Source organism: Macrobrachium rosenbergii, chromosome 27 (assembly GCF_040412425.1).
Source record: "Macrobrachium rosenbergii isolate ZJJX-2024 chromosome 27, ASM4041242v1, whole genome shotgun sequence".
In the NCBI taxonomy this organism is placed as follows: Eukaryota; Metazoa; Arthropoda; class Malacostraca; order Decapoda; family Palaemonidae; genus Macrobrachium; species Macrobrachium rosenbergii.
The window spans coordinates 42,077,073-42,092,008 of record NC_089767.1 but is presented as its reverse complement, the minus strand read 5'-3'; the positions used below and the strand labels follow the sequence as shown (position 1 = coordinate 42,092,008).

The 14,936-nt window shown below is 35.8% G+C and overlaps 1 protein-coding gene across 1 annotated transcript in view; it reads right to left on the bottom strand.

Annotated features, from left to right (window-relative positions):
• The window catches only part of LOC136853336 (uncharacterized), a 22,430-nt gene extending 14,600 nt beyond the window's left edge, over positions 1–7,830 (bottom strand). Inside the window, exon 1 of the mRNA XM_067128699.1 lies at positions 7,693–7,830. Within this exon, the coding sequence (XP_066984800.1) occupies positions 7,693–7,830 (138 nt within the window). The remainder of the gene's footprint in view (positions 1–7,692) is intronic.
• Between the last annotated feature and the right edge of the window lie 7,106 nt (positions 7,831–14,936).

Genomic DNA, 14,936 nt, shown 5'->3' with positions numbered 1-14,936 from the left:
GGAAAGGTCAGTGTGACCACACATGACCAGTGCAGATGTTATTTTCCCCCTTTCCGAAGTGAGTTGACGCGTTCTAGTGGTTTTGCAAAGGTTGGTGGTTTTAAGCTGTAGTTCATCATTAGCCAAACTTTAAAGCCCCCTGGTGTTGTTTTTTTTTTATTTTTTTTTTTAGGGCCTGTGGCTGTTAAGTTTTAGGAAGGTCCGTCTTGAGTTTGTTTCTCTCAGGTTGATTGGCTATTGTAATCCGCTGAATTGTAAGATTAGACACTGTGTTTTCTCTTCTGAGTGGTGTGGTTTTTTTATCGTAGTTTATAAAAAATTATTCTGGAGTGTGACCTTTCTTTGATTTGTATTTTACTGTTATAAGATTTTTTTGTTGTGGTGTTTTCCCTCTATTTCAGGTCGAAAATGGCTTAGTGTGTTAAAGCCGAAACGTCCCAGTGGAATAAAAATGTTGACTGTAGCTGTTCGTATGAGAAAGATACAGTAAAAATCGCAGCTCCCTTAAAAATCTCACCAGGAACGATAAAGGTGATGGAATATTCTCATGGCCTCAGTGGCTTCAGGACAAACGAAACCTGTCTCGGAGGAAGTAGACACTTGATAAGAAAACAGCTTTTTTTTTTTTCCTAAGTGAACGCGGTTTGTCGTAACTTTTGTCAAAGTGATTTTTAAATTGTTTCAAGTTTTTTTTTAAAGTAAAGAGGGTCTGTCGTCACTATATAAGAACTGTACCTTAATTTTTTTTTAATTACTCGTAAAGGCGGCATGCCATCACTTTATTTTCTTTAAATAAAGACACTTTATTGTTTTATTTTTTTAGTAAAGGTTTGTTTTGTCTCTTTATAAAAAATGCTTCAATTTTATTTTTTTTTTTTTCAAATAAATGCGGAAAGTCGTCTGTTTATAAGAAAAATACTTATATTTTTTTTTTAAGTAAAGGCGGTATGTCATCACTTTATAAGAAAAGTACTTCAATTTTATTTTTTTTTAAGTAAAGGCGTTATGTCATCACTTTATAAGAAAAGTACTTCAATTTTTTTTAAGTAAAGGCGCTTTGTCGTCACTTTATAAGAAAAGTACTTATATATTTTTTTAAGTAAAGGCCCAATCACTTTACAAGAAAAGTACTTTTATTTTTTTTTTTAAGTGTTTTTTTATTTTTGTTAAGTGTTTTTTTTTTATCTTTGTTTTTATGTGAAGGTCGAATATTGTAATTGAGCAAAACGTACATATTGCTGTTACGTGTCTCACGGCGAAGGAATGCCGATGTTAGATAAAAGTTTTCAGATGTTACGGTACTTTCTCGAACGCTGATGTTGTTGGGATGATGTTGCAGATGTTAATCGACGTTTACGTCTTTTGATAATGAGTAAGTTTTTTATTTATTTATTTTATTTTTGTTTTAATTTTAGTGCTGTTTTGTTCTTTATGGTTTTATCACCGTATTGGTTTTGAGTATATGTTGAAATTTGTTGTTACAGAGAGAGAGAGAGAGAGAGAGAGAGAGAGAGAGAGAGAGAGAGAGAGAGAGAGATAGAGAATAGTGGATCTTGAAATTAACACGTTATTTACAACAAATCATATATAGCAGAGTAGACGAATTGAGAGAGAGAGAGAGAGAGAGAGAGAGAGAGAGAGAGAGAGAGAGAGAGAATAGTGGATCTTGAAATTAACACCTTATTTCCAACAAATCATGTATAGCAGAGCAGACGAATTGCGAGAGAGAGAGAGAGAGAGAGGATCTTGAAATTAACACCTTATTTCCAACAAATCATGTATAGCAGAGCAGACGAATTGCGAGAGAGAGAGAGAGAGAGAGAGAGAGAGAGAGAGAGAGAGAGAGAGAGAGAGAGAGAGAGAGAGAGAGATCATACATAACAGGACAGACCATTTCAGTTACAAAGATTTAGGGAAATGAAAGTAATGAGAATGAAATGATCGCATGTGATGTCTGTCTGTGGTCTAGCCGCCAATGCGGAATGCGCAAGACGCCATCGAGTTCACTTGACTCCTGATTTATCTGGAAAATTTAGATTAAACGGTGGCGCCGTGACGTCACAGGTGTGTGCGTGTGTGTGTGTGTCTGCGTGCTTGAGCCCTGCCTGAGGTAAACAGAAGGAGAAAGTGAAAGCATCGGTATATTTACTGATTTGAGTCAGGCCAGAATATAAAAGAGAGAAAATGGCGGAACGTATCTTTTGCTTAGGTTCGAAGGGAACGAGTAAAAAAATGCGTTGTCTGTACAGCGTATAATGCTGTAAGAGCCGCGGCTCATGAAACTTTCAGCCACGGCCCGGTTGGTGGACTTGGCCTATAGCGTTGCCAGACGCACAATCACGGCGAACTTTAACCTTAAATAAAGCAAAAACGACTGAGGCTAGAGGACTGTAATTTGGTATGTTTGATGATTGGAGGGTGTATGATCAACATATCAATTTGCAGCCATCTAGCCTCGGTAGTTTTTAAGATCTGAGGGCGGACAGAATAAAGTGCGGACAGAAAAAGTGCGAACGGACAGCCAGCTCAGTAGTTTTCTTTTACAGAAAACTAAAATCACGTTTTCTTTTGTCTGAGTTGGAGCAAAAGAGGATATGCATTTGAAACCAGGCCAGATACTGATATGCTCGTTTTAAGAACTTAAAAGAAAGTACTTGGCTGCAGACATTTTGACTGGGGGCTCGTTAAGATTATGATTGTCAAGGCAGGAAGTAGAAGATATCAATGAAATGCAGCTTTTATAATTGACAAGGCGTAAAGATAGTGATACAAAATACAAAAGTGATAAAAGATATCGTAAATATATTCTTGCGGGAGTGACAGGAATAATAATAATAATAATAATAATAATTTATTATTATTATTATTATTATTATTATTATTATTATTATTATTATTATTATTATTATTTGATAGAACAAACTGGATAGCGGTTCTGAGTCAGACAGAATTATACAGGAGAGGTAACCGTAGAGAATTTTGTTCAGTGTGGGTGGAATAAAAAAAAAAAAAATGGAAGGCGTTTGTGGGGCGGGGCGGGGGCGGTTGGTTGTTATGAGTAGTCCTAAAGATAACAGGCTGGAATGCGAAGAGGAGGTTGAGGCGTCGGCCCACGTACCTTTAGCCCGACCGGACTGCAAAGGGGGTGAGTGTTTCTGCCATAGAGAGTAATGAAAAGATCCCTTGAATACAGATGATGGGAGTTTCTTGACCTCTGGGGATTAGAATTGCGAAAGTCGAAAGCAATGAACTCTCTGCAATTTGCGTTGAATGATTAAAAAGCTGGCATAAAAGGGAATGGATTTAATTTTGTAAATGAGATTTATTTAGAGTTAGTATTTTCCCTAATGGAATCGTGATTGCATTCTGAATTGTGATTTGCGTTGAATGATTCAAGCTGGAATAAAAGTCAGTGGATCTTATTTTGCAAATAAGACGAGATTTAGGACTTGGGGTTTGATAATGTTTTTGCCCGTTATGGAACCGTGATTGCATTACGAATTATAGAATGGTAAAGATATGTTTATCCTAGAGTTGATTTTAGTTTCGTTTACGGCTCATATGCGTATATATCTTGAATATTATTGTAACAGTTCGCTTGAAATCCACACGGTTTTTTTTTTTTTCAGATATTTCTAGACCTCGTGAAGGCATTTATATTTGCTCGTCATTCAAGTTTTTACTCTGTAAAATTCCTAGTAACAAGAAAAGTAGTTTTAGCTGAGAAGTTACGAATGTGACATTTTCTCTAATTGGTTCTTCTGGTGTATTTTAACGTTTCCGGAAGTAATTGATCACTTGAAGAATCGCAGATATAATTGTAAAAAGGACGAAGTCGTTGAACACAACAGGGCTTATTCGAAATGATTTATAGATAGAAAAGTTATTTTTGAAACTGAAACAAATAACGATAAGCATTTGAACTTCTTTGTTTAAGTATGATGCAGAGAACTAATATAAGAAAGGCAGTCGGTCGTGAAGTATGATTAAAACTGTGGCCAACGTGGTGTCTTGAAAATTGTTCTGTTGTGAATCTTTGTCATATGAAAGTGAAACGCACCCTTATACCACCTACATTGTGTGATGGCGACAGACATAACATCTTGGGGAAAATTATTGTTTAATTATACCACAGAGAGAGAGAGAGAGAGAGAGAGAGAGAGAGAGAGAAATAATATTTTGGGTTCACAGGCAGACGTTAAACAAATGTTGGGTTGTAATTTTAGTGGGTTGCGTTCATTCAAGAAAAATACTCATTAGGTACAAAAACAATACGGAAATATTCGCTATGTGTCGGCTCATTATCCGGAAAGTAAGCGCTGCTCTCTCTCTCTCTCTCTCTCTCTCTCTCTCTCCAGGGACGAATGGGCTGTATGCCTCTCTTGACCCAACCAATTAACTACTACGTAGTTGTTAGTCGACTGTTGTGAGTCACAGGTAGGGTGGTTAAAGAAAAAATGGAGCCGGAAAAACGTTAGACGTGAGTGGTCATTGCTCCATAAAAATGAGTCCCATAAAGACGGGGGGAGGACCCTCTGAGGGGTAATCCTCATCCCACGGGGGTGAAACCATTCGTAAAATATTAATAAGACAGTATTACTTGTGAAACCATTCGTAAAATATTAATAAGACTGTATTACTTGTGAAACCATTCGTAAGATATTAATAAGACTGTATTACTTGTGAAACCATTCGTAAAATATTAATAAGACTGTATTACTTGTGAAACCATTCGTAAAATATTAATAAGACTGTATTACTTGTGAAAACATTCGTAAAATATTAATAAGACTGTATTACTTGTGAAAACATTCGTAAAATATTAATAAGACTGTATTACTTGTGAAACCATTCGTAAAATATTAATAAGACTGTATTACTTGTGAAACCATTCGTAAAATATTAATAAGACTGTATTACTTGTGCATTTTAATGGCGTCGTAGACCAATGCTGGCTGCAGTTCGTTTAGGATACTGCTTTCGATATCGTTCTCTTTTCGTACTTTTATGTTTTATTCCCTTCTGTGTTCATTGTTGAGTCTTTAGAACGTATTGAATAAATTGATTTATGTATTCCGCCCTGGTCTCATTTCTAAAATTTACTAGTAAGATTCGTCGGTAATTCTATCAGTGGTTCGTATTTCAATTTAAAAAAAAAAAAAGTCAATGGAAGGCCGCATATTACATTAGAATAGAATACAACTTCTCCAAAGCATGTCGTTACATTTAGGATATATTATGGAGAAAGAAGGATTTATATTACAATCTGAGATCATTCTTATTATCTTTGATAATTCATATGCATTTAGATGTATAGCGTTATTGTAGATAAAATAAGAGATCTGTCACGTTTTTCCTATTTTATTCACCGTTTTCTTTTAATTCATCCTCATCCCTATTATTACTCTCGACCGTTTTCTTTTACCAGAAAAAAAAATCACGACGATTGAGGAATGACTATATTTAGATGTGTAACGCTTCCCTCTTCCAGATTTTCTTATTTTATTCGCCGTTTTCTTTTAATTCATCCCTATAAATACTTTCGACCGTTTTCTTTTACCAAAAAAAAAAAAAATCACGACGATTGAGGAACGGCAATGTTTATAGATGTGTACGCTTCCCTTTTCCTATTTTTTTTTTTTTATTCTTTTATATATGAGAGGTGTGGTTTCTGCACGTTCGGCTAGCTTAGGGCTGAGAGAGAGAGAGATACCGCTAGAATGCCCAGCCTCTAGGCAACCAACCTAACAGTCCTTTTACACCAACCGAAAGGTCGTCAACCCAGCAACCCAGAAACTGGTTTTTCGAACCACTGCGTTTTGCCTCGTGGTACTACCTTATTACTCTGGGAAAAATGATTATTTTCTGTTAATATTTCTGTTGAGTTTTGTCATTAAAAGCCTTCGATATTGCTTGTTCAGTGTGTGCCTTTGAACTGAAGGGTTTTAGAGTCTCTCTCTCTCTCTTTCTCTCTCTCTCTGATGTAAGCGCTGTCTGACCCGCTGACCAGGTTTCTGCAATATTTTGAGAAGCCAATTTACGGCATTAAGTTTCTCGTGTTTATCCACATCAGAATTACATTTCCGTGAACAAGTAGTTTTTGATCGTACTTCCGTGGTAGTTTGTTCAGTGTTATATTACTCTGGTTGTTTTTTGTTATTTAATTTATGGGAAAGGGATCGTTAATTTTGCACTTTGATGCATCTTAAGAAGTTCGTGATTGAAACAGCGAAGCACAGAATATAAAAAGGTGTCATAAAGGCGTATCTCACTGTCATAAATATATGAAAAGCGTTGTTTGGTAATTACTGAGTTTTGTTCCGAATGGTTTTCATACTAGAACTGTGCTCTTTGTTATTCTGATGTTCATATACAGTATAATAACACACCACAATTTAAACGCATGTCTCTCTCTCTCTCTCTCTCTCTCCTTCCGATACTAATCCCGGACTCGCAAGTAATTTCCGCTTAATTTTTACTCAGAATCATTATCTTTGATGACATTTGGCGTTGCTTCAAAAACTTACTGAAAAAAAGAAAATAAAAGTGCAGATTAACTGGTTATCTTGACCCAGAGTCTTATCTGCCTCTTAAGCACAGTGAAATTTAAACACATTAGATTTTGCGCGGAAAGCAATAAATATTCAACATACTGTGCAAAGTGGTGCTCATGTGGAAGATGTAACAAGTCGTTTGGTTAACTTGAATGCTCACTCATGGCAAGAACATAATTCTTTTCACCCACACTGTTATTTAAGCCAGGACTGGAAGAACTCTGAAGTAAATAAAAATTCGTTATATATAACCGTTATTTGACAGAGAAATATTCCACGCGTTGCAGAGCATCTGTGAGAAAAGTTAAGTACGCCTTAGTTTTACCAGACCACTGAGCTGATTAACAGCTCTCCTAGGGCTGGCGAGCTTTTGTGAGGTCTTGAATCTTGCTTATAAGCGAAGTTTTTGTTATTTAACGTAATATCATTTAGGCAGCTTTTTGAAAGAGTTTTTATCAGTTTTTTTCTGTCAACAGAAATATAGGCTAACGTAAATTTTACTTTAGCTCCATAACCTTTTTCGTATATAGATATCAGCCCAGACTTACAGTAAAGCAAACGCTAACTTAATGCGGATCCTAATCTCTATGGCGTCTCTTGTTATAACAGTGAAAGTATATTGAGGTACACGAAAAGCTATATTTATCCTTGGTTAGATCTCGGTCGCTCTGAGTTATAGCGTAACACCGTTTTTTGTTTCAAAGGCGTTTGAAGTTATATCATTTTCTTTCGTTACCGAAAACGCCAGGTAGTAGTAATGGTCAGCTATGTCTTCCAGCCTTGGAGTACAATATATAACCTAACCACAGATGGTTACGGTTTCACACCGAGTCGATTCACAGACATCGTCAATTGATCTGTAGTTAACTGTGTGTAGCACTGACAGTGGCCATTGGTCTAGATTGATATTGGCGGTTATTCAGAACTCTGCGCGACAGGACAGATGACGACTGCGTTCCATCATTCACCTTGTGTTTTCATCACTTTTTTTTCAAAAAACGAACGTTATTAACGTCAGAAACTGTTTAATATTTATAATAGTATTTCACAGAACCAGAAACATGAAAAAACCCGTATGAATTCGACACGCGCTTGTCCGTTCGTTCTAGGAAAGGAAGTTGTACACACAAACACTCACCATACCTCCGGAGCTTTCTCGTCGAAAGAAACCACAGGTCACATTCGTACCTCTCACATCGGCTGCCGGCAGTCGACTGGCGATGTGAGGAGAATCGAGAAATAATGTAGACGTTCCTCTCTCTGTTGTGGCACTCATTTTTTAGCCATGAAATTCGAGGTGGACTGCTCAGAATGCTGAGTGTTCACCCTGCTCCGTCAAGGGGTTACTAACCATATCCTGTGATCGTAATGAAATGGTGTATTTTTATGACATTAGTAGGTATCTCGTAATGAAATAACGTTTTTGTTAATGAAAACTTTTAATATTTGCGTGAGAATCAATCACGAAGAGAGTTCATACACTGGGATCGTAATGAAATGGTGTATTTTTATGACATTAGCAGACATCTCGTAATAAAATAACGTTGTTGTTAATGAAAACTTTTAGTATTTGCGTGAGAACCAATCACAAAGAGAGTTCATACACTGGGATTGTAATGAAATGGTGTATTTTTATGAGATTAGTAGGTACCTCGCAATAGAATAACGTTGTTTTTATTGAAAACATTCAAGATTTGCGTGAGACGCAATCACGAAGAGAGTTCATACACGGTGATCGTAATGAAATGGTGTATTTTTATGACATTAGCAGACATCTCGTAATAGAATAACCTTGTATTATTGAAAACTTTCAAGATTTGCGTGAGGAGCAATCACGAAAAGAGTTCATACACTCATACGGGAACCAAGCCCTGATAAAAGCAGGATATTCTCTATTAATCCTGGATAAAAGAGGAGGGATAAGCCTCGGGTCAGTGACCCCACCTCGAAAAAAGCGTTCTCTCGTGAATCTTAAACCAGACAATGGACAGACCGTGTTTACGACCCGGCGAATCGGTGGCCTTGGTATTAGGTATAGCAGTTCCACTGGAAGAATCCATTGAGATTAGATACTTGCGGGTTTTTGTAGCCTATGCATTGTAGGGAATGCAAGGGCAACGATGTAGGAATTAGGACGTTATAGCTTAGATGTAGGAACATCAGAAAACTAGGAAGTCAGGACAAGTATGTAAATGAAGGCATATATAATCGCGCTCTAGGTGTTGGCTCATCTTTCAAATGAATGGACATACAAAGCACAGAATCCTTGCTGGTACTGGATATGGAACACAGTAGCAGACGCTCCAACGGAAGACTGTGAAAAAGAAATTCAAGACGCTGTTAACTAAAGGGGAAGAACGGAGTTTAACCAGCACACTGGAATTGTCATTAGCATTCAGTCCTGGTATTTATGAGATTTACAGACGAGCAGGTCATGAAATTAGATGGTGTGGAACTCTGTGATGAACGTAGGTGACCTTACATACAGAAGGACTCGTCTTGGAAGAACCAAGCCTTGCACAACAGTTCTTGAGATGCTGTAGTAAGAAGTGGTCTTCCCAGACTTTGACATTGGAGAGTGAAAGAATAAAATCAAGAGTATTCGTTCTCAATACTTTCAAGAACTGAAGGAAATTAGTGATTCAAGTGCTGATTTAGTGGATAAACCAGTATTGAATCATTTTGTTTTGAACAAGGTGATGGGCTCAGTAAAGGACTCTCTCTCTCTCTCTCTCTCTCTCTCTCTCTCTCTCTCTCTCTCTCTCTCTCTCTCTCTCTCTCTCTCTCTCTCTCTCTCTCTCTCTCTCTCTGAATTTATATTGATCTTCCCTTTTGTAAAGTGTCTGCATCATTTTTTTTTTTTCTCTACAAACTTTCTTCCTCATTCCCGTCTTCATTTCTCTGCCATTTTAGACCTGTACTGAATTCGTACTTTGAAAAGGCTGCATATTAATCTTGAGATACAACGAACACTAGTTTGTATGCTGTATATCCCATTGTACGTCTTGTGCACTGGACACACTTTCTCGCATGACGCGCTATGTTTGCGATTATGTAACGAGAAGGCGTTGGTTGAACCACATTGCTTAAACAAGTTTTTTAGGCAAGAATTCGTTTTGTCAAACCGCGCCCAGGACCCACGAAGTCGTAGGTGAGTCTTGCCCTCATTTAAATTACCTGCCATATACAAAAAGGGTCGTAATTTTACACGTCGCGTCGTAGTAGTCTAGTTACCAATCATTCCCTCAACTTGAAGTCAAACTAAACCAAGTTCATTTTCAAGCTACGCCGATGAACAGACTGCCTCTCTTTTTTTTCCCCCTTTGTGTGTGCACAAAAACTAATCAGAGGTGCCCCTTACGTAAGCGACCGTCATGGGTACACGGCCGGGCACTTTTCTGCCCTAGATGATGTTCCAGAATTGATCGTAACTGATGGCGTGTGATAATACTTTTAAATATTTATTTTAAAAATCATTAATATTGTACGTTTTATCATTTATGAAAGTCATGAATGATTCAAATATAAAAATCATCAATAATTTGCATTTTATCATTTATAAAAGTCATTAATGATTTAAATATTTACAAAAATCATTAATAATTTACGTTTTGTCATTTATAAAAGTCATTAATGATTTAAATATTTATAAAAATCATTAGTAATTTACGCTTTATCATTTATAAAAGTCATTAATGATTTACACTTAGAACACAAAAAAAGCAGGTACTATTAGTTTATCACTAAGGTAATATTTCAGGATGTGCAAAAAAAAAAGTAAATTTCGATGCTGATAGGTAAAATATTACAGAGGAAGTGAGGGGATTAATAATTAGAATTAACATATAGATTTGATATCACAGCTAGAAGGAATTAATGTAGAGCAAACCAGTCAAGCTTCCTCCCAGGAAAAGGAAATGATCCTTTGGGTTACCGTTAGAGAGAGACGACGACGTGAATAAGATTATCCAGTTCATGTAAGAATAACGTAGCTCCCGAAGGTTAATTCTGGAAAGCGGTTAGCAATAGGAAACAGTTTTAAGAAGAAAAGAATATTAAATAGAAATTAGACGGGTAAAATGTATGCAAGGATTCAGAAGAGTTAGATTGACAGAGCCAGGAGTTGGAACAAAATAGATGTGGGAAGAAGCTGTCAGAATGCAAGAAGAATTTATGAGAATTTGTATGTCAACAAATGTTGATATACCTTGTTAAATATAGAAGGATAAAGCTTCAAAACCAGCCGGCATTTTTTGATCCTGGGTAGTATATGAGGTGGCCGGTAATAGTGTCACAGGATAAAAGTCACAATTTTGAATAGGAAAAAGTCACAATTTTGTCTAGGAAAAAAAAACAATTTTGACTAGTCACAATTTTGACTAGGAGAAAAAGTCACAATTTTGACTAGGAGAAAAAGTCACAATTTTGACTAGGAAATAAGTCACAATTTTGACTAGGAAAAAAGGTCATAATTTTGACTAGGAAAAAAGTCACAATTTTGACTAGGAAAAGAGTCACAATTTTGACCAGGAAAAAAGTCACAATTTGGCTAGGAAAAAAGGTCACAATTTTGACCAGGAAAAAAGTCACAATTTGGCTAGGAAAAAAGGTTACAATTTTGACTAGGAAAAAAGTCACAATTTTGACTAGGAAAAAAGTCACAATTTTGACTAGGAAAAAAGTCACAATTTTGACTAGGAAAAAGGTCACAATTTTGACTAGGAAAAAAGTCACAGGAATAAGTCACATTAATTTATGGTGGCTGGTAATAAAGTCACAGGGAGTCATTATCATATTTACAGTCTTTTGTTTATGTTAATATGGAATTCCCCAACGGACTTGTACTAAACACGTCGCAAAGGTGGATACATACCGGGTTAAAAAAAAAAATCCCAGCAGGTTTGCATGAAACATTCCGCAAAGGTGGACACATACCGGGTTAAAACCCTTGGGGTCACTATCTAGGAAAGATTGTGACTTTTTTACCTGGATTCGTATACGAAGCTCAGGTTTATTATTATGCTCTTTACTTAACATTAAATCTAATGATTTGTTTTCATCATTTTGGACGTACACTTTAAATGAAGTTAAAGTACACATAGACTTAAAGATATTATATACAGTACAGAAGTGAAATTATTGCATACCCTTGATTGTGGTACAATGTGAAAAAGCTTATACGTTCTCAGATTAAAAACTCTTAAGGAAATTTCGTGACACATTTGACATTATTATTATTATATTATTATTATTATTATTATTATTATTATTATTATTATTATTATTATTATTATTATTATTTTCAGATCTAAGGCATTTCATGGGAGGGCAAATCTGGTTAGAATTTTTATCACGATCTTTAATCTCATGATAATCTGAATCATGTTTTATTTATTTATATTTTTCATTTATTTATTTATTATTTTTTTTTTTTGTATTTCCGACTTACGCTCTAAAACTTTTATGAACATACAGGCACACATAAACAATAATAAAAGAAAAAAAGAGAAAAGGAGTAGACATGAATGCATAATTACCAAATAGATCCGCAAATATGTCTTTTATACGAAATTAAGGTGGATATATGTTGTGAATAACAAATAGCGGTAAGTAAAATTAAATTGTGACAAATAATTCTTTAGAGAAATTAAATGAGGAAAGGATTGTGTCGGAACGTACCTTGAAGCAAGGAAACTTGAACCCTGATCTGTGAAAGGCCAAGATTGAGGTTATGACACAGCCCCTGGGTCAGTAGCCTCTGTTGTGCATTATCTCTCTCTCTCTCTCTCTCTCTCTCTCTCTCTCTCTCTCTCTCTCTCTCTCTCTCTCTCTCTCTCTCTCTCTCTCCAAATGACTTTCCTTTTAGAAAGCTATGGTTATTTCCAGAAATATTTTTTTTTTTTACTTCTCTTCACATTAACTTGCTTTAAAATCTTGGTTCATTTTATTCTGATAATTCTGTGTCACTTGTCTTCTGTGAGTAAATTTAAAGTATCTGTTTCAGCATTTCAGTGACCATGTGATGATGTCCATAGATGATTTTTCCATGATGCAATAGTGACAACCTTTTGGGGAATGATGTGGAACATGATTGTAGGGGATTTTCATTTGACAAAGAGGCTGTATTAGCAAGTAAGGCTTAAAGCTACAGTGTAATTTTATTAACCACAGGATCTTGAGAAAGGAGACACTACAGGCATGTTTTGATTCTAGTTCTGATATACCATATTTGGTCACATAGGAATATGAAAGCATTTCAGGAAAAATTGTCTTGATGTCTGCCTTAGAGACAAGCTTGAAGTTAGCATCGGTATAGGTAGGATTTTTGGTAAGAGAGAAATACCTTTGGTGGGTATAAAACCCCTTTAAGCATCTGTTTTTGTAATGAGAAGGTATGCTTCTTTAATAGAATGATTGGAATCAGTCAGCTGGCTGAAGTGTCCGCCCTCACTTCGGCAGAAGCTGTATTAAGTTTGGTGGACACTTTGCAGTCTTGCATGCTAGGGACTGAGGGCATTGTATAATTTGTTTTATTCTATATAATTCTGTTTTAAAAAAGAGGAAGTGCTGTTACACTTTGCCAATAAAAATTAAGTAGGAGAGTAGATAGAATACCAAGCTAAATGGCTGTTAGAAAATATTTAAAAGTAATAGTGGTGCATATATGTGTTGTGTTAAAAGACTGGTTAGTCAACTGGGTAACGGTAAAGAAGCAAAATATATCCAAGAATTTCCATAGATATCTGATTGTAATACTCCTGTGGGCAGCTGATGCTGTTCACTGTCTAGAGTTCAATTTATAATTTTTGTACAAGTATGGTTTAATCCCTTATAGATATGTAATTGGAGCATTGTGCTGTTTGATAAGCATCATAAGATAATTAACTTTCCCAAGGAAATATATGGTGTGGTTCTCCTTGATAAGCAACATATAATAATTAACTTTCCCAAGGAAATATATGGTGTGGTTCTCCAACTCCTATTTCATTAACTTAGATATTAATGATATGAGTTTTACTAAAGAAAATTTCCCTAATACGGTTTCCTCTATGTACCCATTCATTGTTTAAGCAGTTGGTTTATTTATATTCATACAGGAATAGCCAGGAATTTTAATTGTCTTTATTTTGTTTGTGAATATATTCTAAATAAAAATAGCATTGTAGTATTTTATTGTGCTTTCTATTTTTGCAAGTACAAAAGTGAAAGTGACATGGAGCATTGTATTTCTTTCAGGAGAAAATCCAGAAGCATCAGAAAGGACAAGATGTGATAGAACCAATAACAGAGGGGCAGCTTCCAGACTCCATGATATACTTGAAGGAAAAGGGTAGCGTTTATCGACTACAGTATTAGAATTGGTAAGCCTATCCCTACAAGTTTGATATGTTTTGGTGATGACGTTTTGACACGAGGTATCCAGCCTACTCAAGGGAAACTTTCTACCTAAATATGTCTTTGGAAATAAATCTCATCTCACTTCTACTACTGACATAAAACTTCATTCTAGTCATCGACTAAGCTACTAAGGAATACAGTAATTCAATACTCTGGGATACTTAGTTGTTCCGACAGAAATACGAACCTACGCTTTCATAGATGGAGTACTCTTAGCACAGAATGGGATGTGGCTGTTTCCAGACTTAATAAAAAACAAATCCCTGACAGGTAGGCCTATGATTCACCTGTGATCTTGGCGGAAAATTACAATTACTGTTGTTTTTATTTTGTTCATAGAGTGATATTATTGACATAATATTTAGGTTTTTATTATTCATAGATATTTCGTGTGTTCATTTCTATTCATAACTTTTCTTTAAGTAAAGAAATTTCAAAATTTGTGCCATGGTACACTTACCTACCCCCAAGAGCTCAACAAAACTGGAATTTTTGTGGTAGGAGCTTGCTTAGAGGTCTCTTCATCTCATAAGGAACTACAAGAGACGTACTCTGCCTACAGAGATGTCTAAAGAAATTTTGGCATATAACACTTCAAATTCTCCCAAATCTCTGCAAGTGAATATAATAAACATTCACATTTAAGTTTGACAACCACTTCCCAGGACAGTGAAATTGTCTCCAGAGGATTCTTTCAGAAATCAGTGGTATCATGTTCCTCTTCCACAAAATATTGTTCACTGGTAAATGGTTTCCCTGCCGAATTTACCTCTGTTGGTCTTACACTTCTGTCTCAAAAATATCATCTTGAAGTGATCAAGAGAGAAGCAAAGTATGGAATACGAAAATGTGAAATATAACTCACTTGATTCTTGGGTGTAGGCTAGTCATTATCACCCATGGCTTTAGATAACTACTTTTTGTCAAGAGAGCCATGTGGACAGATCAAAGCCCCGGCTGGATTTACTTCATACAATTGTTTTC